This window comes from Mya arenaria, chromosome 2, assembly GCF_026914265.1.
Source record: "Mya arenaria isolate MELC-2E11 chromosome 2, ASM2691426v1".
NCBI lineage: Eukaryota > Metazoa > Mollusca > Bivalvia > Myida > Myidae > Mya > Mya arenaria.
Genome location: NC_069123.1, coordinates 17,741,961 through 17,767,405, shown reverse-complemented (window position 1 = coordinate 17,767,405; position 25,445 = coordinate 17,741,961). Strand labels below are relative to the sequence as shown.

Genomic DNA, 25,445 nt, shown 5'->3' with positions numbered 1-25,445 from the left:
AAGACGACGTGTGGCGTGCAAGACCCGTGTCCCTACCTCAAAGGTCAAGGTCACACTTAGTGTTTATTCACAATGGAGTGCTGCATATAATGACATAGAGTATAGGTTGTCGTGTCCGGGCTGTAACTTTCTCTTGTATGGACAGATTTTAAAATAACTTCCCACATGTGTACCACATACCAAGACGACGTGTCGCGTGCAAGATCTGTGTCCCTACCTCAAAGGTCAAGGTCACAATTAGTGTTTATTCACAATGGAGTGCTGCATATAAGGACATATAGTATAGGTTGTCGTGTCCGGGCTGTAACTTTCCCTTGTATGGACAGATTTTAAAATAACTTGCCACATGTGTTCCACATACTAAGACGATGTGTCGCGTGCAAGACCAGTGTCCCTACCTCAAAGGTCAAGGTCACACTTAGTGTTTATTCACAATGAAGTGCTGCATATAAGGACATAGAATATAGGTTGTCGTGTCCGGTCTGTAACTTTCTCTTGTATTGACAGATTTTAAAATAACTTGCCACATGTGTTCCACATACCAAGACGACGTGTCGCGTGCAAGACCGGTGTCCCTACCTCAAAGGTCAAGGTCACACTTAGTGTTTATTCACAATGGAGTGCTGCATATAAGGACATAGAGTATAGGTTGTCGTATCCGGGCTGTAACTTTCCCTTGTATGGACAGATTTTAAAATAACTTACCAAATGTGTTCCACATACCAAGACGACGTGTCGCGTGCAAAACCTGTGTCCCTACCCCAAAGGTCAAGGTCACACTTAGTGTTTATTCACAATGGAGTGCTGCATATAAGGACATAGAGTATAGGTTGTTGTGTCAGGGCTGTTACTTTCCCTTGTATGGACAGATTTTAAAATCACTTGCTACATGTGTTCCACATACGAAGACGACGTGTCGTGTGCAAGACCCATGTCCTTACCTCAAAGGTAGATACACTAAGTGTTTATTCACAAGGGAATTCTGAATATAAGGACATAACAGTGTAGGTTGTCAAGTATGGGTTGTATTTTTTTTTTTATGTTTAGAGGCAATTTAAAATAACTTGCCATATGTATTTGACACGTAAAGGCAAGATGAACTTTTCATGTACTGACCTTGTTCGTATGTCAATGTCACATTCGGGGGCATTCGTCACATACTGTGACAGCTCTTGTTTCAATTATCTCAGTGTTTGAAATTAGCACAAGCCAGCAAGCCTGAATCAAGGCAGGGCCTGTGAACATTTCTTGGTTCTGTTATTATCCCCCGCCGAATCGAAGATTTCGGGAGGGGGATATTGTTTTGGCGTTGTCCGTCCATCATTCCGTCCGTCCGTAGGCATTGATCAGAAAATGTTCAAACTTGGTCAGAATGTTCCTCTTGATCAAATCTCGACCGTTTTAAGAGTGGGTCACTTGGGGTCAAAAACTAAGTCACTAGGTCAAATCTTAGAAAAATCTCTGGAACATACTAGAGGCATTATACATGGTCAAATATTCATAAAACTTAATCAGAATGTTTTCCTTGATGAAATCTTAGATTAGTTTGGAACTGGGATCGAAAATTAGGTCACAAGGTCAAATCTTTCAAAAATCTTGTCCGAAACTATTTTATGGTGGTGATTGGTCTGATTAAGTTCAAACCTGGTCAGAATGTTCTTTTGGTTAAATTTTGACTGCGTTTTAAAAGTGTGTCATATGGGTCAAAAACTAGGTCACTAGGTCATATCTTACAGAAATCTTGGGAACACTCTAGAGGCAATACATCTGCTCTAATTTCCATGAAACTTAATCAGAATGCCTCAATGAAATCTTGGAATAGTTTGAAATTTGTAGGTCACGTGGGGTCAAAAATGAGGTCACTGGGTCAAATCATAAAAAAACCTTGTGGACACTCTAGAGGCTATATTTTTGGCAATATACTATTATCTGCCAATCTTCATGAAACTTGATCAGAATGTTTGCCTTGATTAAATCTTAGATTAGTTTGGAACTGGGTAACATGGAGTCATAAACTAGGTTTCTTGGTCAATTCTAAATGTTACTATATATACAATATTTTTTTTTTTTTTTTCAAACAGTTGCAATCAAACTCAAACTCATATATATATTTCATCAACAATTGATTTCCATTCCTTGACTAAGCCCAATCAGGGGGGGGGGGGGGGGGATATCAATTTAACAAATTTGCTTGTTTGTTATATATTTGGGCTGGAAGATTATATTCTAATATTTAAGGCTTGTTCAATAAGATAGTTTTATAGCTTGTTATCTTTCCTTTACTGGAAGTCATGACATATGTTTAATGCTAGAACAATTTGTGATGTATTGGGTCTTCAGTTTAGTTTCTTTGATTATGAAAATGTCCTCTGCTTTAAATGCAAATTAAAATTAAAACATCATCAAATTGATGTCTCTTTTGTCAAAAATATTTAAAAAAATAAAACAAAAAAAACAGTAGAAATAGAACATTTATGAGCTTATACTTTACAATTGCAAATCACTTTTATCAGAGATGTGCTGAACCTTGCCCGTCTGGCTCCCCATGGCTACCCTACAGAGCACCCCTTCAACAAAGACGGGTACCGGTACATCCTAGCTGAGCCTGACCCACATGCCCCCAACAGACAGGCGTACGACGAGAGTGTTGAGTGGGCAGGGAAACCCATACCTGGATACCTGTATAGAACCTTCCTGGGTTCACAGGTTCTTCTGGCTTTGCATGATAGAGGTTAGTTTATGACAATAAAATTGAGTTGTTGGGAAATCCATACCTGTGTAGAACTTTTCCTATGCTCACTGGTTCCTCTAGATCTACATGATAATTGTAAGATATAACAGTAGAGTTAAGGGGGCAGGAAATCATGAACTGGATAGGACCTTCAAAAGCTCACAGCTTTTAGTGTCGCCTGCAAAGCATGGCAAACATATTTATTACTTTGCCGTGGGTTGTTATTATTGTCCTGACATCATCAGTGCTGAAGATACACTTCTGTCTCCGATCAATAACTTTGAACGACCTATTGTTGATTCTTCAAACTTGGTATGAACAGTGTTTGTTCAGTAGGTCAAAGGTCAAGGTCATTGATGAGTTTTACTAGAATAAGGATAGGCACTCCCGAAAGGCAACACCTTATTTTTTGTGGAATTCTAGTTTTAGCTTTTATAGTTGTTAGTTTCATCTAATACCAGAAAGTATTTATTTTTCCTAATTAGAATAAAAAAACTGCCCATGAATCTTTGGAAAAAGAAATTGGTCCAAATTGGCCAAAAATTTACAAAATAAGATTCTGTTTTTTTTGCATTTGACAAATTAATCAATTCCTATTTCATACCATAAATGTACTGTACTAAATAAGTTTTTTTTTCCTATTAATGCCTGTATGCAAACATCTCCTATTCTACAGATATGGTTAAGTGCTTAGGAGTGGTATGATTACTGAGTTATATACTTTACATAAAATGCCTTTCATTTTATCATTAAAGACGTCTGCTGCTCTTCTTCTGCTGACCATTATTTATAAAGCATGTTATGTGAATCAATGATTTCCTTTATTTAGAATAAATGTTTCCCTTATAATGCATCAGACGAAAATTCTCGTATTTTACTACAACAAGCAAACATAATTTTACAAGAATGATTGCTTATAAAAAGTCACTTACAAGGTGTGTGGCTCGTATAATTTTGCTGTTACTGTGGTTTGATAGGATTTTTTTTTTTTACATTTTAAGGCACTTTTTCTTCTTTCCAGCTCCCCAGTTGAAGATATCAGATGACAGACTGTCAGTGACAGGGGAGAAGGGTTACAGTATGATCAGGGCCACTCACGGTAAGAGTGGATAATTCCCTGGAATAAGTTTTGCATAATAACATCCTTGTTCTGAACACACATATGTTACGAAACTCTTTCAGTAAGTAAATATTAACTAACAAATTTTGCTGAAATGGTTGGATAAGTTTTTTGGCTAAAGTATTTGGTTGCCTTGTCACTGAAGGTAAGAAGGGTCATGATTCAAGGTTTTAAATTAACAAGCAGTGTTTTTTTTATCTGAAATCTTGAATATTGTCCTTTCAGCCATTCATGAAATTATGTAGTCGCCACATTCATCATTGTGTCAGGAACAAATGGCGTCTCATGTAGCGCCAACAGTATTGCACCTTCACTCATGAAACTTAATGGGAAATCACTATGTTGGATTAGCATGTGATGTTGTGCTCTTTCGATTTGTTTGATATTTCATGCTGTCTAACAAAAGTTATGAAGATTGTCTGAATATTCTAGTTGCATGCAGCTCCAAAATTATTGCGTCTACACTCATGAATATTCATAGCAATGATCAGCTTTATAATGCACATGGTCATCTTGCTAATTCAGTAACATGACATTTAACCATTCATATGTCCATGTTGTGTCTGAGGGTACTCATCAAATCTGTGACAGCTATAGTTGTCCCCATGGACATGCATGCCCTAAAGACACACCAAGGTCAGATTCTGGGACATGGACAATGATGAACAGGACCGAAAAATTGTAAAATGCAGCTTATTCTGCTGTAAATAATGGTCCCCATTATACTTCAGGCACATTTTATATAACCCACTACCCTTCTATGGAAGTTAACAGAAAATCTAATACTATTATAAACAATAATTTTTTTATTATAACTAGCATATAGCGGGGTAGTTTTGAAGTGTGCCCTGCGCTTGTATATGGACAAGTGTAATATTAACCTGTTTGACTCCAATCTTTCAGGTGTTCGTAGCGGCTCTTGGTACTATGAGGTCCAAGTGGATGAGATGCCAGAAAACACTGCCACAAGGATTGGATGGTCCCAGCAACAGGGTATGGGACTTAGCTCTGTAGATTGTGTTGTAAAATGGTGTTTTGAACTGAAAGGTTTGCTCAATTTTACAATTTCCAGTCTGGTGAAAATTATTATATCTTGACCTAGGTTGCTGTTAAGTTCTAACTAGAAACTACATATATTCTGTCTTAAAACAATGTTTAAATTCTCAACAAATTGAGTATAGGTCATTTCAAAAATCTCATAACAAATTATGTGCAGGTGCCTATTGAGTATCTTATAACAGTGAACCAAACTAATACTGCTGTATGTTTTAGGAAACCTACAAGCGCCCTGTGGCTATGACAAATTTAGCTACTCATGGCGATCCCGTAAGGGCTCCAAAAGTCACCAGAGTTACGTGAAGCTCTACAGTGAGCCTTACAAGGAGGGGGATGTTCTGGGCTTCTACATCTCCCTGCCCGAGCTAGACAACCCAAACCACCTTGTGCCAGTGTCTCATAAAGATAAGGTAAGATCAGATTTGTAAGTGTGTGTAAAGCTTATATTTTCAGATAGACACATGTACAAACAGAATTGTAAGGATAGACACATTCTTCTCACAGAATTGTGACGATGTGTTAAGCATAGATTTGAGGATTCACTCATTCTTCTCACAGATTGAAAGGATGTGTATATGTTTATATATATAGGTTATAATATCATATATTAATGTACATGAAATTTTAAGAAAATAGACAAATGTTTAGAAAGTCCTTTCTCATGACTTTCCTACATGTTTCTTGAGTTACGGCCCTTATCAACTTAAAAAGAAAAAAATCACATTTACCTGCGGTATATTCTTATGATTAAAAACATAATATTAATCCAACTGTGCACACTAAAGAGATAGTAAGACTGTTAATTTCTATCCAAGAGGTTATGGGTTCAATCCTCTTGGTCTCTCATTGAGGAAACCAGTACTGGTTCTACTCAGGATACTGACCTGAGCGGGGTTCATATCAACTATCGGATTTTGATTGCTGTGTTTTGAAATAAACAAAGTTTGCATCTTGAATCCCATGGCGCTTCATAAGTAGCCCAAATTTTAATATTTTGATATTTTATTGAAATATCATATGCAGAAAGTACATTAAAACATGTGTATCAAATGATATACAAAAGCTCAAAAAAACTAGAAACATATGACCAGACTCTGAAAATACAATTTAGTACAAATATAAATGCATGATAATATAATATGCTAAACAATCACTAAATAATGGTGGTAGGTTTAGTAGTATATTTCTCTCACAATACCTTCATATAAATATTCTCTTATAAACAATTCTTTTTCTAAAATTTGAATCAAAGGGTTTATTGTACCTTCAATATGAAATGTCATGATATTCATAAAATTAATAGAATTTTATTAAGTTTATCTTGTTGCTTTGACAGTATATTTCATAAAAAAATCATAAATTATTCAATAGGAGATTTCATTAGTTTAGAATTATGCCTGGGTGAATGTGAGTTTGGAGGGCATTTACTCTGGCAACTGGTGTCCCCCAGGCACAAGGCCTGGTGTCAACTGAGTCATCTTAGTTAAAATATAATTTAAAATAAAACATACTTAACAATTTTGTAAAATTTATATCGTTTAAATAAAATTATTATCTGATTGCTTTTATTTAACTTAAGAGATTATAAAACTTAATACTGTTCTACTGAAGCAGTTTGGAGCGACGTTTTTGCGTCTCCTGCTTAAAAAATTACTAAGCGTACATGTTCATGTTTAAACTGTAACACAGTACAAAAACATACTGATCCAATTCCAAAATGGAAACTGTAACAACAACATAATAAGCATTACCGTAACAACCAACAACAACAAAATAGCAAACATAAAGCCTTCAATGACAGCATCAATTCTATTTTTCAGAAGTATTTCATATACATCTTGATATTTTATTTTTCAAGAAGTTTAAGTAAATGTTCAATCAAGCAGAACTTCTGTAACTTTGTTTCATGGTTTTGAAATGCAAAGAAATTCATTGGACAGAAATATTTCAATAATTGCACCAACAAGTATAACAATGTTTGTGAACTATGCATGGCTGGTAGACGCACACCTCTAACACTGCCAACCCTTCAGTGATACTGAAGTGTGAACTTTCCTGTGCATAATGTTAGTGTCTAGCAGGGGTGCTTTAGGTGAGCAGAGATATCCGTTTTCTTCAGTAAAGCAGCCTTGATGACAGTGAGCTAGCTGTACTATAGATGTGTCTGTTCCATCACTTTTGACTTCTTGTATGGGTCAGACTTGGTGCGTTCACGATTCTTGGGACTCAGTGAGGCATCAGTCTGGAAAACAGTTATATGATAAATTTATCATGTAATTTAAATAAATTGAAAAATCTTTTTTTATAAATAGTTTTTTATGCTTACCAGGTATATGGTTTTAAATCTGATATGTTATAACATTCATGTGTATATGTATCTTAAGTTTAGTATTACCAACACATTTTGGAGCATATATGTATTTGAGAGAGGGCGATATTGTATTATCATACAGCAAATTGTTGTCTATTGATGTAGATTAATGGATACTTCTCAACATAACATGCTTTCTGTAATGCATGCTTGATGATATATGATTGCAGGCAAATATCTTTTGAACTGAAAGGTCCTATCTAATATCAGCCAATATGATATTGGGTTGCAGCATTTAAAGATACTTGAAGCTTCATGCATGTCTGTACATCGGGAAGCCACTCTTTCTATGCCCACATTAATTATACTAAACATTTCATTGTTTGTTTTACCTTACTCTCTGCTTGAGTATCTGTAATACATGTCATGCCTTCTTATTTGTCATTATATCTCACTAGCTAACAACTAGAAGTAACCCAACAGACATTGTTTTAAAGTAGCTTATAGTGTTCTCAATGGGGCCATCTTTTGAACGTGCTTATGATATCATAGGAACAAAGTTTTGAATTGATATTTCCAAGTTGTAAGAATATCTACCGGGTATTTCCAAACTACCGGTATTTGCCTTATTGGATAGTGTTGGTAGCATTTTCCGAGTAAAACTTGACTGCTTCACATTTATGTGAATTTCTTGATCCAATGATATTTTGTTATAAGCTCTGACAAGATGGCCCAAATAAAAACTGGCAGCTTGCTTTAAAGCTGCACTCTCACAGATTTACCATTTTTACAACTTATTTATTTTTTGTCTTGGAATGAGCAAATTTTTGCGTAAATATCTGCAAACAAATGATATAAGATTGCTTACAAAAGATCAGGCCGCACATTTTCATATTTCCGTTCGAAAGTTAATGTATTATGGCTTAAACCGTTACTAGCGGTTTAAGAAAAATGCATAAAACATCAATTTTTGAACTTAAATATAAAAATCTGCGATCTAATTTTTTGTCAGCAATCTTATATAACTGGTTTCCATGGATTCTCGCAAAAATTGGCTCGTTCCAAGACAAAAAATTAAAAATAGTCAAAACTTTCAATCTGTGAGCGTGCAGCTTTAAGGACTCTACAAATATAACTGGTTCAAAATAAATAAATTATATATTGTAAGAAGTGAAGTTAAGAAGGCCTGTTATGTTTATGTTTTGACTGGTTACAGTGATTCTTATTGAGAACACTGAATATAATATAAGTAATGCATTGCATGCTTTGGCATTAGAAACATGAATCAATTTTGTATGACTACTTAAAAGTTTCAATGAAAACTCACCTTTTTCTGTACTAGGTGTGAAATTCCCCGACTTCCGTTTTTCAGCAGCAAGTTCACCCACACTCTTGCACTTATTTTTCACAGTTGGGTCGATCAAGTAAAATATATTGTTACTAGCATTTGAGGCAGACCCAGACAACCTATTTGCTGGCATAGAATTACTAGATTCTTTCTCGTCCTGTACATCCCGAGATTGTCTTTTTACTTCACTTGATTCTTTTCTCTCTCTTTTACGTCTAGCTACTGGCGACTCTGTTTTCTTTCTGTATCTAGATGGTGAATCAGTTCTTGATTCCTTTTCACCATTTTTCGCCACTCTTGAAGGAGATTCATTACGTTCTTTTTTAGGAGAGTTCTTAATTTTCGCTTTTACACCATTTCTCTTCATTGGAGTCACGATATCACTACCAATACTGGTTACACTTTGACTCATAACAGAATCAAAATCATTAAAATCACTAGACTTGGTCATTCGATCCACACTCTTCTCTAAGTTACGAGTCTTACTTCCATTATTTTCAGCACCAATATCTGTCATATTTGCCCCATTTTTATCCAGGCTGTTAGCTTTTTTTGACAGGTTTCTCAGATTTAGCTGGCTGTGACCTCTCAGATTTAGTTGGCTCTGACCTCTCCAGACTCCCAGGCTTGCTGTCTGGGGTTGCTATTGAGACTGGGGTCATTGGGGTCGTAGCTGAACCTGGTGTTGCCAAGGAAATGGAGGAAGGCGTAGAAGCACCTGCTTCCCGGTCATGCGACCCATCTCGACTGATGGACGGGGTTGTTGACTTACCCTGAAAATATTGTATTGTTCATTAGTTCTGTGCATGTAATTGTCTTTAATGTTTTGAAGACTTGAAGAAGGTAGCAGGAAGGTTCCATCTGCATCGTAATTTAATGTTACCCAAAACTTTTTTTGCTAGCACTTCATGAGTTTGTGTAAAAAAATGACCCACATAGAACAATATTGATATCATTTTGCACCTTGTCTTTTACCAGTTGTAAAAAGACAACACACTTGAAAGTAGACAATATATGGTTTAGGAAATTGAATTGACTTATAAGTCGCTGTTTCTATCAATAGATAAGTAGCGTAAGGAATGTTACATACAGGTCTAGCTTTCCTGATTTTGCCCTTGGATGTTCGAGTGGCTGGACTACGGTTTCTTGGAGGCTTTGCTCGCTGGAACTGAAATGTACAACCCATGATTATATTTCTTTAGAGTTGCTCACTATATGTGATGCCATGCATTAAGTATATATTAAGTTCAAGCAGAAGTGATGCACATGTTTATATTCTGTTGTTAGTAAAATATCCTGAAGAAGTTGTGTTGTTGCATGATTCAAAACTGCAAAATGTATATCATCATGAAGACCTGGAAATTGCGATGTTATATCTTGTTATTCAGAACTCAACCTTGACCTTGAAGCACAAGTGTTTGCATGACATGATGTGGCAACCTGTTTTGTCTGAGAACATAAATATGATTTTTTTGGCAGAATGTTCTAGTGATTATTGAGGTAACTACCTTAATAGATTGTCAACAACTTGTTTGCTTTTTCTTACCTTAATGTATAAAACCACAAAGTTCAAAGGAATGATAATTCAGAAGAGAATTTGGTCATAACTACGTAATTACTATAAATGCTGAATTTATGATATTGTTCATTTCATCACTCTATTGCAATAACCCAATAATTGCATACAGAATTAGAAGCAGATATTGAGTTCTTACACGGTGATGATTTGTAACTTATGGAAATAGGAATCAGGTTGCCAGTGAATCATGTTTCAATGTGCATTCTTTGGCAAAATTTCAATGACTGTGCAACTTACATTTTTTTTTTTGGTACACCGAAAAAAACAGTCAAAACCCAGGTAAATATACTCATTAATTCCAGTCATGGCCCAGATTTGCAACGAGCCATGCTTGTACACTGTCTTGCTTTGCTACTATACATATTAAGCAGGCACCCCACAGATTTTCTCCTAGTGTTTGGCTGTTGTACCTTGAGAAAATATGTTTGTTTTACAAGGTAAATGTGGGGGCATTTGGGGTATTGACCTGTGAAATGGCACCTGTACAAAATATACATATTACCCAAGAACTACTGAGTGGAAACATAATATTGGTTATATTTTCCCATATTTTTGCATGGATTTCTAGCTACACCTCATACAGCTCTGTATGACAGAATATCATGTGCCCATGGTGATGTTTTTCTTGGCTCTTTATGAATAGGGCTTTGTTGTCTGAACATTAAATACCAGTTTTATCCAACTAACTGATGTCATATCTGAAGGTGTTATACTTAAAGCATTCATATTTAATACTCTTAATCAAGTTTAAACTAAATTCTTTAAAATATTGTGTTTCCTAAAACTTAGAAATCAAATTGAGTGATTACTTTAAACTGATGTTAGAACCCCAATTCAATAATTTGACTTAAAACATGCCTTCAAATATATATGATGACTTAAAATAAAAAATCGACACATTTTATGTAAATTCATGCCCTTTTTTTGGTTGTTGTTTTTTTCAAAGAAAAAAGTTGAGGCAAGATATGCCCCTTGATGTGAGAAAAAACAGAAGAGCATTACAATCCACTTGCGTCACTCTTGTTGAATTCATCAACACTTCCCAGACACATGATACATACAGACTTGAGTATTTTGGTGCCTCGTTGGATCTCGGCAAACTCCTCTTCCTCATCTGTATCGGCAATCACAACATCAGGGTTATATGGCTGGGACACAGAACTGAATCAAATAGTTATTACAATGCTATATGATTTTTATAAATTTGACATTTTGTGAAATAATAAACGTTACTTCTTTAAAGCCATGTATGAGATAGTTGCTTCTAAATTTTGGATTACAGGAAGCTATATTTGTTTTATATGACTCACATAGTTATTTGCAATTGAACAAAAACTATTCACCAATCCAGGCAATGTAACTTTAGAAGTGTCAAGTGAATAGATAAAGATCATCCAGTAGATTTTGCACTCAGTCTCTTGTCAGCTTTAATAACTATAACTGTGGCAAATGACTTGACCTTGACACCACATTGTAAAGATATGTTTGAATAACAGTGTGAATATTGTGGAGGAAGGAAAATGAATAATTAAGAATGGTGTAGAACAATTGTCATAACCTGATCTCAGATGATCCAGGTTTTTTTTTGAGGAAACAGGAACTAAATTAAGTAAATGCACTTGCCATACTTCTGTTATGATATGACTTGTGACCTCAGAGTGCAATGCCCCTGACACAATTACCACAGCCTTGATTCCTGACAGGGCCACTACATGTATTATTTCATGATAAACTGGTCTCATTATTGGTCTTTTTTCTCTCAGGAAAATGCACTTCTGTATTAAAGCTGCACTCTCACAGATTGAACATTTTGACTTTTTGTCTTGTAACCAATTTTTGCGAAAATCCATGGAAACCAGTTATACAAGACTGCTGACAAAAAATTAGATTGCAGATTTTTAAATCAAAGTTAAAAAAATTATGATTTATGCATTTTTCTTAAACGGTTAGTAACGGTTTAAGCCATAAAACATTAATTTTCGAACGAAAATATTAAAATCTACGATCTGAATTTTTGTCAGCAATCTAATATCATTGGTTTGCATATAATTACGCAAAAATTTGCTCTTTCCAAAACAAAACAAAAAAAGTTGTGAAATTGGTATATCTGTGAGACTTTAACAAACTTTTTATTGTCAAAACATTACAGTGAATTGATATGTTGTTTACATTACCTGTGCATGGATATGTTGTTGACATTGCCTGTGCATGGATATGTTGTTGACATTACCTGTGCATGGATATGTTGTTCACATTACCTGTGCATGGATATGTTGTTCACATTACCTGTGCATGGATATGTTGTTGACATTACCTGTGCATGGATATGTTGTTGACATTACCTGTGCATGGATATGTTGTTGACATTACCTGTGCATGGATATGTTGTTGACATTACCTGTGCATGGATATGTTGTTGACATTACCTGTGCATGGATATGTTGTTCACATTACCTGGTGCATGGATATGTTGTTCACATTGCCTGTGCATGGATATGTTGTTCACATTACCTGTGCATGGATATGTTGTTCACATTACCTGTGCATGGATATGTTGTTCACATTACCTGTGCATGGATATGTTGTTCACATTACCTGTGCATGGATATGTTGTTCCCATTACCTGTGCATGGATATGTTGTTCCCATTACCTGTGCATGGATATATTGTTCACATTACCTGTGCATGGATATGTTGTCAAATATCTTGTCTGATATGTCATCCTGAGTGTCGCTCTTGCTGATATTGTCCCCGGCGGTACTTTTGGACTGGTCCATCACAACCTCATCCTCAGAGACCGTGATCTTTGGCTGCTTTGACTGGAATTACAGGCGTTCAACGTGTTAAGTTTTTTTTTTAAAGATTTGGGTCCTGTTTTCAAGGTAAATTAACACATCTAAATCCTACAAATGGATGTAACTCCAAAGCACAGAAAGGGAAGACACAAAATTGCTCTAGCTATATGTATTAAAAATTCCTTGCTTAGTGGAAATGGTGTATGTCTTGATTCAAGATAGATTTAAGTACTCTATGGATTTCCTTATTAGGCTTGCAACTATTCTGTTTGAAAGGAGAAGTGCTTGTCTATGAGTATCCTGACACCTCATTGGATGGAAGTCGGAAACAAGTGCAGTTGTTGCGTATCACGAAAGTTCCTAGTTATTCCCTATTGTTTATACAATGTAGCAATCGGTTATTCTAAACTACATAATTATGCACCACAGCATAAGGTTCAGTGGCATATTATTCATCTTATTAGGGAATGTTAATTACCATCAGCAAATGGTCGCCATGATGATCTATTTAATCTTCTTCATTATTGCCAGGGCCAGTATTGACCATTACAAATTCGTGCAGTCAGGCATTCATCAGCTTTATATGATAGCCACAACAAGTTAGAACTGACAGTCAATCACGCCATGACTTATGACACAGTAAATGGATTGGCTCTAAATGTCTCATATCTGACCCTCTGACCAGATTGATGGATATATAATGAGATTATAGTTAATGATGTTTTTTATTTGCCTAAGTTACTCCATTCAATAGAACTTAACATGCTCATATCACAATTATTGCTTTATTTCCTTATTTCCTTGAAAAGTTACAAGTATTTAATTTCCAAATGCAGTCAAAAAAATAATTCTTGGAACAATTTTATTTTGGCAATTTGGTGATGGAAGTAAATGAGTGGTGTTGCTATTATCAAAAGAATGAATATGTTATGCGCATATACTGATTCCAAAAAAACTACAGCTTCTAATTTTGAGACGTTTGCTGTCTTATATGGAAATCCATGATGTAACCATATCAAATTATCCAAGACTTTTGCCCTCCAAATCCATAATTGTTTGGTGATGATACTCTGTTTGTGTACATGTATGCACTGGTCCTTTACCAAAATTAAAAAGAATTCCCACATGTCCAAATGTCAGCCTATTTCCTGCCTATGGGAGCCTTATGATGATGAGATTTAATGTGAGCTGGTTGCCTGCCTGTCTTACTTATCATATTTGCGTAGAAAGTGAGAAATGGTAATGTAATTTTCTGAGGTTGTCTTGATAAAAACTCCATCAGTACAATGTGGCTTACTGTATTATGAGGTCTTACAATGTAGCTTATGTTGCTAATGAGAGAGTGTCAACCACATGTATGAAAAAGTTGCCTATGACATTATTATAGAAACCCATGCCCAATAGATGCAAATTGCCAATAGGTGTCTTTTTGTGGGTGTTCGTCTGATTCTGAGACTTGGAACACAGGTTAACCGAGCTTACAAATCAGTTTTATACATATGATTTATATAACCTACAATATATTTGTTATATCTTTACATACACTGATGGACAAAACATATTTTTAAGAACTTATTATAAACAATGTGAAATAAATCTTGTAATTTTGTGAGTACGAAAAAGTGCAATAAAATGGCTTCAGAAATGTATGTAAAGTTCAGAGTTTGGGGGTCCGTCACATATAATGGAGCTCGACCATTAAATGACAGTTCAACAGTGGTACTTGGACCATAAATGTCCGCAATAATTAGGCTTGTTTTATCACATAATTCAAGACTATGAATAAATTACAGACCATTACCATAGTTAAATTGTTCACCTTATCTGGGGTTAATTATACATTAAAACACAGTAAATGTAACAAGTTTACTTAGAGGAAATGTAGCTCTTGTTTTGCAATTCTTTGTATCTTCAATCTAGATTTTGATGTTTAGACTGTGATATAAATTACCAAATAGGGATAATACGATGATCAAGCACTGTCTAAAATCGGTCACTTGCCTCCAAAGTTGGCAATACTCGTTTTGGTTTTGATGAAATTGTTGATTACTAATGGTAAAAAATATAAGGCTATGTAATAGTAGAAAAATGGATGACATTTGATAAAAGCATAACATATTTATGTTTAAACCAAACAGCTTTCTCCTCAGAAATGTCATGCCTATTGGCCAACATTTACATCCCTTATTTACCTTAAGTCATTTTTCATACTTCTTTCACATCAATCTGCATAAATTATGTAAGTTGTTGCAAGGTCTTATTCCATATGTTTTACATTTTTCAGCCTCTGATTATTGCCAATAGTCATTTGTGAGATTTTGAATCCCTATACCAAACTATCAACACAAATATTATTCAGAGAACAGTAACCTAATTTCAAGACATGATAATCAGTTGATTCCATATTTGCTTTTTACATTAGTTTGAATAATTAAAATAGTCAACATAAAGCCCTGTAAATCCCTGGGGAAAAATTCCTCTTGGTTTTCCTCCTGTTTTCAATCAATTTCCCATATTAAAATGCATGTGTTTTTCTGCACATTTGCTACTCTGAGACATTTCCTGCAGAAAAATAGCCACAATTTGTTTTTAAAAATCTGCAAGATACAATCCTTGCTTCCTAAGCCTATTGATTGTTTTAATGATGCATTTTGCCCAGTTATATTAGTTGTTTTCATGTAAATGTCAGACTGGGCACTTGAATTACTCTTTAATAGACCAGTATGGTTAGTGGGGCTTGGTAGGATGTGCATTTTTCCAGATGTTTCTTGTACAGCTGCCAGCTGATAAAAGACATGTAGTTTTATCAAAGGTTGTCTTTGTATCTCCATATTATTTTTAAGAATGTTAATAGCATGTACTAGACAATGGTAGATGATAAAACATACAAAATTGTAAATGAGTGCAATTTGCTTATCAAAAATGTTACTAGGTGGTTATTAAATTAATTCATTGTTTAAATGTAGAAAGTAGTGTTGAACTTCTATCCATGATGATATTTTCGGATTTGACAAAATGAATAGGGCTATGTTGGGTAAACTGTTGTAGGTTTAAACCCCACACAGGGCTATGTTGGGTAAACTGTTGTAGGTTTAAACCCCACATAGGGCTATGTTGGGTAAACTGTTGTAGGTTTAAACCCCACACAGGGCTATGTTGGGTAAACTGTTGTAGGTTTAAACCCCACACAGGGCTATGTTGGGTAAACTGTTGTAGGTTTAAACCCCACATAGGGCTATGTTGGGTAAACTGTTGTAGGTTTAAACCCCACATAGGGCTATGTTGGGTAAACTGTTGTAGGTTTAAACCCCACATAGGGCAATGTTGGGAAAACTGTTGTAGGTTTAAACCCCACATAGGGCTTATTCTGATATGGTCTAACCCCCATACAGGGCTATGTTGTGTTAACTGTTGTAGGTTTAAACCCCACACAGGGCTATGTTGTGTAAACTGTTGTAGGTTTAAACCCCACATAGGGCTATGTTGGGTAAACTGTTGTAGGTTTAAACCCCACATAGGGCTATGTTGGGTAAACTGTTGTAGATTTAAACCCCACACAGGGCTATGTTGGGTAAACTGTTGTAGGTTTAAACCCCACATAGGGCTATGTTGGGTAAACTGTTGTAGGTTTAAACCCCACACAGGGCTATGTTGGGTAAACTGTTGTAGGTTTAAACCCCACACAGGGCTATGTTGGGTAAACTGTTGTAGGTTTAAACCCCACATAGGGCAATGTTGGGTAAACTGTTGTAGGTTTAAACCCCACATAGGGCTTATTCTGATATGGTCTTATTGAGTTGGATGGGTGCTGATTGCCTTCCTGCCAAGTGCACAGCATATGAGATAGGAATTAGGAATGGAGATGTTCATCAATCAAGGTGTCTCGTAAGACAAATGGGCTGGGCCTTAATTGAGACTTTTCTTTACTTTTATAAGTAAAGTCTTCTGTCATACCCTAATTACTTCATTCACTTTAGTAGTCCATAATTTGAATCCTACAATCAACCTTACTTGATTGTTATAAATCATCAGTATAAACTGCCACCCAAGACGTTTAAGGCTCCATCACAATTCATTTTATAGGATGTCAAATATTCAGAATTTTTTGTTAAAGCACATAAACATACCACTGGTGGCAGTAAAGGCACTTGCTCTGGTGAGATGGCCTCATTGTATGAGCGTCGTTTTGCCGAGTCATCGGGTGAATGCTGGGATAACCTGTTTCCAGCCTCATTCGGGTTCAGCTGGGACCGACAGTCAGCCTCATTCGGGGTCAGCTGGGACCGACGTTTAAGTTGCTAAAAAGAATATGAGTTAATCACAATTATTTTAATTCTTAATACTTTGGCTATTTTTTAGTAAAAAGCCATTGTGGACAAATTTGAAACAATTTGGAGGTCTGGCCTTATAATTTATAAAGTACCAAGCCTCATTTTCTCTCTCAACCCAAATTTCATAGATTGGCAAATGAGTAGGGTAATTCATTAATTAATTTATTTGAGATACAAAAACTTATATTTATCAAGGCATGTTTCATCCTCAGGGTAAAAAGTCACCACATAATCCTATGTTCCATATCATTGTTTATCCTTCTGTCCTATTTGTTGTTCTTTAACAAACTATAAAATAGTTCATAAAACATCTTATTGTTACTTAAATTGTTCTGGATTCTGTCAATGAATTCTAATTAAGCAGTGCTGGAACAATCCTAATGTCTTTTCTTTCATAACAACTTATTTGAAAACTAATTAAGCATAATTGTTACATTTATTGAAATTAGCAAGTATCTCTTCACTGGATACAACAATATGAAGGATGTGGTGGCCGTCAACTTTGTTGCACTTTATTATCATTACCATCAATGAACAGGTTTTAATAAAACTTTCCAAGTTCTGATATTTTGTGCTTCTGAGGTATCTCTTTTCCACTGAATGTATTTAAAATTATCACTTAAGTTAAACTAAAATCAAATTCAATTTGCAAATACCTTATACTATGCAAGTGATTCACTTTGCACAAAGGTGCACATAATGGTTGCCAAGGTGAAGCACATGTAACTAGCAAGCATGCAATATTGCACATAGTCTTGACAAGTATTTTTAGCCATTATGGCAGATCCTTCATATAAGTTGTCCGTCAGAAGTTCAGATCATCACATGACATGATTGGAAACTGAAACTGCTTGATTATGTTCCCTTATTGGCACAGCCCCTTCACATTCAACCTTTAACTAACTAAATTGCGTCAACCTCCTGTGAATCTCCTTACCTGTTCTATGGAGAGCTGGGACCTGTGTTTGTCTGGTGAGGGTTGTATAAGCAGTTTGTTGTTTAGGGCCTTCACCTTGTCCTTTACTGACATGGCCCCTTCATCATCCAGGTCCTTCTCTCCTTTAGGAAGGTCACTGAAACAGGGACAGTGATTGGGTAACATGATCTGCATAATATTTCTGAAACAAATGACCTTCTTTATATTCTTGCAATAGGGAGAGACCTCTTCCTCATTGTTTAATGCACCAGTCAATTGTAACTACGCACCCCCCCCCCCCTCCCAGGTCCGGGGAATAGCGGGGGACTTATACTTTTGGTCCAGCCAAGCCCAGGTAAAATCCCTACCCTGAACTGCTGGAAAAATCTCTGCCAAATGCGCACCCCAGGGACACTAGGAAAGGCCCATTCGCCGCTATTTTTGGCACGAAGACAAAACCACCACATTCACCTGGAACTGGGGGCCACCTGGAAGGTGGTTACAATTGACTGGTGCATAAAAGTACAGACTTGCTGACATGGCATCTGTGATTAAGGCAATTTTCTTACTACATTGCTAAAACAGGGATTACCTCAGTCAAATAGTTCTATTATTAACAGCTTAATTTTGTTTAATTATAAACCCTTTGTGACTTGACCTTGCTGAAACAGCAGTACAGTAGTTCTTGACAAATCACTTGACATATGTATGTTAAAAGTTGATTGATATCAATTCCAGCACCAAATAAACTGCCCAAATATGGTCTTGAGAACAGACAAGAGCTAGTCCTAAGCTATCATGTATTCAAGCATCTTATATTGAGGCTAAAAAACCAACAGGAAACACTACTCATAATGTTAAGGAGTGTACTAGACGTTGTGGTTAATCTAAGGGTTAGATGAAAATGTACAAGAGTATACACACACATTATTTCATGTTGGCAAATATTTGCCTCATAATTTCTAAACTGATTATTGTTTATAAATCATGTGTATTAAACGCGTTTTGATGCTGTTACCAGATATTAAGAAAACCCCAGGGAGCAACAATGTGCAATTGTGATTGTATATCTGCAGTGTGAGATACCTCCAATTTTGACAGCCATAATGTGAATTTTGTTCAACACACTCAAGCTAATTGAAAAGCCTTCTGTTTTATTATCAGTCTGCCTTTCAGTTTTGTTTATGAGATAACCACTTCATTAGTGTGGCTTAAAATGATGCAAGTTTCAAATGTTTATGCTGTTAAGATAAATATTTTACCAAGTCTATTTAGAAATGAAAGAATTTTCTTTCAAATTCAATTCTAAAACATGCATTTTTTTTATTAATGTCCAAGTGGCTTAAACCTAAATGTTTTTTAGAAGGTACATAGCTGTTGGATGTGTTTGCATTCACTTTATTTTGCCACTGAAACATTTTCATTCTCATTTATTTTCACAAAACCATACTAGAAGGCTGTTATTGAAATTAGACTTCCAGCATGAACAATCTCTAATTCTTCTCCTTATGCTTGGAATAAGATTTTTATCAAGCCCTGCTATATCTATATATCAAACAGCATTTTACTTGTGCTTCGCTTGTGCTAATTTCGACCGATGAGAAGTAAGATTTTCATTTACCAAGGGGTGTCAAAATCAGAATGCATTAAAAGAAATATTTTTCCTGCCATTGTCTATAATACTGCCACAGGTTATTTAAAGGTAGTTTCACTTTATGGACATTACCTTGAATTGAACAGTTGTGATGGTTTCTGTGAATCTTGGAGTGACCTCCCCTGGCTGTCAGTGTCCTCATTGACCTCTTTGCCCTCATTGCTCTTACTCTCATCCTGTTTGAGTTTTTCACTGTCATCAGCTGGAGGCTTCTTAGCACAGCAGCAGAACAGACCAACTATAACTCCAACACTGAAAAGAGCTGCTAGCCCTGTACCCACCGTCAACAACATTTCATTTACTTTAGTTGTTTCATCACCATTAGACTCAAGGTCACTAATAACTTTTAGCTGAAGTGGTCTAGAACGTTCATCAGCAACTTGAACGGTTAATTCATGATTAAAGACATCATCCTGTTTATTTGTTTGTTGTTGAGTTTTATCAGACAGGTTGTTGCCTGCATGGCTTGGCAAACTTTCCTGACTATGCTCATGGTTTCCAGATTGTTTGCTATATGTATAATCTATTGAAGAATTCTTGGAATGTAATGTTCTTAAAATTAAGGGTGTATTAGAACTCTCAGAATTGTTCAGTGTTCCATCATTCTTTTGAGATGACTCAGCTGCTGAAGTATTACTAGGATTTGATACTGGTTGTGCTAAGTTTGGATTGCTTTCAAATAAAATTTTCTCTGATTCTCTTCTGTTGTTTTCTGGAATTGGTTGGTTCTGATGGTTTTGTTTGGTATCAAAGATTTTAATAATATTTCTCTGGTTAGGTTGTTCTTGTTTTGTTGATCTAGAAATTTCTGCTGCATGCAGAGTGTGGAAAGTTTGAGCACCATTGTTTGACAGTAACATGTTACCTGAGTTGGCAGATATGTCATATTGCACAGATTCAATGTCAAGTTCATCTTCGTTGTGTGGAGAGTATGTTTTTTCCACCAGGGTTTCCCCGGATTTTGGCACTACTGGTATGCAGAATGTTGAATGCATCCACAGGCACAGAATAGGCACAAGGTAGATTCCTGAATTCCGCATGGCTGACTTTGTATGGAATTTTGAACACACTACTGCATAACTTTACAACCTCTAAATGTTCAAATACCTAAAATGCTAGTAAAACCACTTGATCTGCATGATTTATTCACATTCTAACCATTTACAATCCATATTTATAATCATCAAGACATAGATAAGGACTAATATGCAGTATTTTTTAATCCACAAATTTCATTATTTGTTTGCTGTGATGCAGTTTAAACCCTGACTACATCATTTATTTCTACTCCTTCAGTTAAGCAATGATTTTCATGTAACAACATATATATGCGACCATTCCTTTTTGCAAATATGGAACACATTAAATTCCTGCACACTTCACATATTTCACTTGATTTCTCAACAATTGGTAATCCAATAGAAAACAATCACTGTAGTGTAAAGGAATTTCTGGTTTTACCATGTTATATTTCACAGAGAAATGATTTTCTTGGATATGTTTTATTTGCACCAGACTGGAACAGCAGCAGAAGTGAAAGAAATTCAAGCTTCTAAGCTTCTGAATGAGGCTGAGTTGTAATCTGTATCATGAAGATGCTCTCACCCCCACATTGATCCCCCTGATTAGACTGCTCTCATGGATTGGTGATAAATTTCTATCTTAGTTCAGATCTCTCATGTAGTTTAGCACCAGTCTGCTGCGTGGGTTCTGTGGGTCAAGATTAGGGGTCCAAGACCCCGTAGGAGGCTGAAGTTCTTTAGTACTGTGGAGATCGCATCAGAATCTGTAAAAGAATAGATATCAGGGTCATTAAATCCAGGGCTAATTGAGATGTCTTGGTACAAGAACTAATGTATCTATCTTTTGTATGTAGATAGTTTTGATAACTTTGTTTCTGACAAATGGAGTTTGAACCCGGCAGATTACAAGTTATAGTAGTACTTGTGTTTTGAAATTAGTTTGAGTTAGTTTTATAACCCTTTGTTTTAAATAAAGCAATATAAGATTGATTATTAGAAACCAAATTCATTTCAGATTATTAATAAATGATGACTTCTTGGAAAATATGAGTATGATATGGACATCTGAAGTGGTGTGGAAAATGCACTCATGTCAAAAATACATGGACATCTGAAGTGGTGTGGAAAATGCACTCATGTCAAAAATACATGGACATCTGAAGTGGTGTGGAAAATGCACGTAATGTCAAAAATACATGGACATCTGAAGTGGTGTGGAAAATGCACGTAATGGGGTCAAAAATAAGTAATTGCAAACAATGATCTATATACAGGTTTGAAACAGCATTGTGCTGTTTCTAATGCTAACATTTTCCATACGTTTTTTGAGGACAGCAACAATATTAAAAAAAATAATCTTACCACTATAATTGCCATATTAGTGTACTTAAATCCATTTTTCAAGTATTTCTTACAATTTAAGTCAAAAACGTCTTTGTTAGAACAAAACAACATCCATTTTTCGCATCCTTATTATGAACCTTAAAATAGCATGTGTTTTTTGAAAAACAATTTGAATACATTTTTCTGCTCCACACTGAGCAATGTAATGTATTTATACCCATTGTCCTTAAAGCGTACATTGTATTTTATACTCATTAACACGGAAATTGATATGTGGAGAGTGTGAATTAGTTGTTTTATCGCATGTCAAAATCCACAATGCTCGAGGGTCCTGTATAAATGACTCACTGACGACCAGCAAGAAACATGTGACGATCGTAACCAAATCATTCAGGTATAGACTAAAGTCAATCAAAACAGCACTTTTTGCTTTGTACATTTAGGTAAACTTTCCTATGTTTAATTACCACAACTTCATATACTGATGATTGCGTTTTAAAAAAAAAAAAAAAACCTGCTGTAGTTAAGTTCAAGTACATTGGATTGTCTAAATATAATGCTCACTGTTTTGTACTTTAATTTAAACTTACCTAGTGATTATTATTCCATGAAATTTATTTCATTAACATACATTGTAAGGATAAAACAATGTTCTATCTTGCATTTAGTGAAATTCAGATATGAGAAGAAAATGACTCAGTCTTGACATGTATATGTCTGATTTCCCCTCAATCAATAGGCCATCGTTCCATTGTAAATGCACGGGAATGCGAGAAAATGCATGTTTTACAATGCTACATTATTCTGTCTAATGTCCTAGCCTTTGTAAAAGACCGTAGAATGCCATTTGCTCTTTATTTTGCCACTTATTCACGTAGAGTATTATCTGACAATAGAAGAATTTTGGGAAGAAATTATATCTGACAATTTTTTAATGGCAAATGCCAACATTAAACCCATTTATACCAATTTTAAAGAGCAAGTTGTCTTTGTTCGAGTAATATTTAAGAAGGGAAAAATATGCAGTTCCGTGAATCAGACTTCTTCCACAAAATTGTCAGGTTTTTTGGACGGCATGAATCATTTCTGATATGAGTTGCAAAATATATTATCTGAGTTTAAAAATTTAGGGTGTCTTTAAACATTTAAATGACATGATAATCATGAGTCAGATATTATCTAAATATTTGAATAGATCTTAAGACAAGAAATATGTACACATCAAACAAAATGTTATGGTTTAAGTCTGTTAAATCTGAGAAAATATTCTTCTGAATTAAAATATTCTTTTGTCTGTGCATGATATTATATCATTTTACAGGTTATTCAATTAAATATTATGTATTAACTTCCAAATATATCAAATTATTTCTATTAAATTAATAGACATACCTTAGCTATTTCTCATTCATAGTCACTTGGCCATTACAAATGAAACACTGACAGGCTCCGTGTATAACTTCCCTTTTATATTGTATACTTAATGATGTTATCATTTGTGCTTATGAGTCGGAAATAATGTCATGATCAATTTATATGCAATTTATATGCCTGTGGTCGGATGTAAGGTGAAAACCGCAACTGCTTTTGCCAAAAGGCCAAATAAAAAAATACGAAATTGTTACATTTTAAGGAGTTTAATTGTATACAGTTTCTTTTATAAAAAAACTTTCTTCACACACTGCAATCTGCAAATCTTATTTCGTTTAAAAATTGCAATTAAACCGTAAAGGTTACCATATTGTATGATTTAATAATATTGAAAATGCACAAAACACATAATTTACATGCATTATTTATTTTCATGCTTTTCCAGCAATTAGTTTTGCCTTTCAATAATACATCTCCAAAATACATCTCCAGCAGTTTTGATGTGTTCTGTACAGAACCAATCATGTTTTATTAGAGGTGCCTGAGTGTTTTAATTTCTATTGTTGCAAAAAAAAAGGCAAGAGTTATAATGAAAATGACTCTGTTCTCATCAAGTTGACCGTATTTCCTGACTGAAAAATATCAATGTCTCAAGTTTGCAAGTTTTTTTTATATCACTTTCTCAGGTTTCAGTGTATGACGGTAGCAAGTTCGTTATATTGCAAACCATCATTACAAAGTACTAACTTAACAGCTTGGTAGGTACTTTATACCCACATTGTTGGAATTTGATACTTTCACTGAGATTGTTTGTAATGTCTCATATTTACCAGTGGAATGTTACATATTTAGTATACATGTTAGTCATGAAATATAAAGAAACACATTAGGACAAACAGGCATTGTAATTCCAGAGACAGCCTTAATTGTTATTTTTATGAGAAAGGCTATCAAGTTCAGTTTACCTTTATGCCTTTAAAATAATGGGTTTAATTGATGAATATTGAACATGTCTTTAATTTTTATTTTTCAAAATAATGTTAAGTTTGTGTGTTATCTGATCGATTTATTCTGGGTTATGAATATTGTGGAATAAAACAACAAACACTTAAACAACAACAACAAAAACTTTACAGCATTGAACTTCCATAATTCAAACAACTTTCTATAATTTACAGAAAAGAAATACATTCTTGCCCCATTAGCTGAAGACCATTACAACAATAGTACAACTATCTTCCTGTTTACATGAGGAGGACATGTGTTTTTGACCTCAACTTATGTTGTTTTCATGGTAACCTAGGCAACAGAGTATATGAAAATACATTTCCATTTAGTCCTGCCCCAGTCTAGTTTCTTATAAGTGTTACCATAATGAATGTCATATTGATTTATTACAATTAACTCCTGAAACGTTTTTGGGTATTTTTGTTTTGGCTAGGGAGAAAGCAGAGTGGAAGAGACAGTAAAGTACACCAAGTTATGGATGCGAGTTATGGATGTGAGTTATGGATGCCAGTTATGGATGTGAGTTACGTACAGATGTGAGTTACGTACAGATGTGAGTTACGGATGTGAGTTATGGATGCGAGTAATGGATGCGAGTTATGGATTTGAGTTACGGATGTGTGTTACGGATGTGAGTTACGGATGCGAGTTAAGGATTTGAGTTATGGATTTGCGTTACGGATGTGAGTTACGGATGCGGGTTTAGGATGCGGGTTTAGGATGTTGTGAGTTATGGATGTGAGTTACAGATGTGAGTTATGGATGTGAGTTACGGATGTGAGTTATGGATGTGAGTTTTGAGAGCCATACTCTAGCTCTCTTAAAATAGAAACTTTTGTTATTTATATGCCTAGAGTAT

At 35.2% G+C, this 25,445-nt stretch overlaps 2 protein-coding genes across 2 annotated transcripts in view; one reads left to right on the top strand and one right to left on the bottom strand.

The window, feature by feature from the left end:
- The window catches only part of LOC128214402 (set1/Ash2 histone methyltransferase complex subunit ASH2-like), a 44,586-nt gene that overhangs the window by 9,456 nt on the left and 9,685 nt on the right, over positions 1 to 25,445 (top strand). Inside the window, exons 9-12 of the mRNA XM_052920855.1 lie at positions 2,514 to 2,731; positions 3,753 to 3,830; positions 4,755 to 4,844; positions 5,124 to 5,317. Coding sequence (XP_052776815.1) covers positions 2,514 to 2,731; positions 3,753 to 3,830; positions 4,755 to 4,844; positions 5,124 to 5,317 — 580 coding nt within the window. The remainder of the gene's footprint in view (positions 1 to 2,513; positions 2,732 to 3,752; positions 3,831 to 4,754; positions 4,845 to 5,123; positions 5,318 to 25,445) is intronic.
- Positions 9,109 to 23,620, bottom strand: LOC128214396 (uncharacterized). Its single transcript, XM_052920841.1, has 8 exons — positions 23,600 to 23,620; positions 19,914 to 21,627; positions 18,209 to 18,344; positions 17,068 to 17,238; positions 12,825 to 12,964; positions 11,207 to 11,306; positions 9,657 to 9,734; positions 9,109 to 9,339 (listed from the first exon to the last, which is right to left on the bottom strand). Exons 2-8 carry the CDS (start codon positions 20,879 to 20,881, stop codon positions 9,109 to 9,111), a joined length of 1,824 nt encoding a protein of 607 aa, XP_052776801.1. The 5' UTR covers positions 20,882 to 21,627; positions 23,600 to 23,620.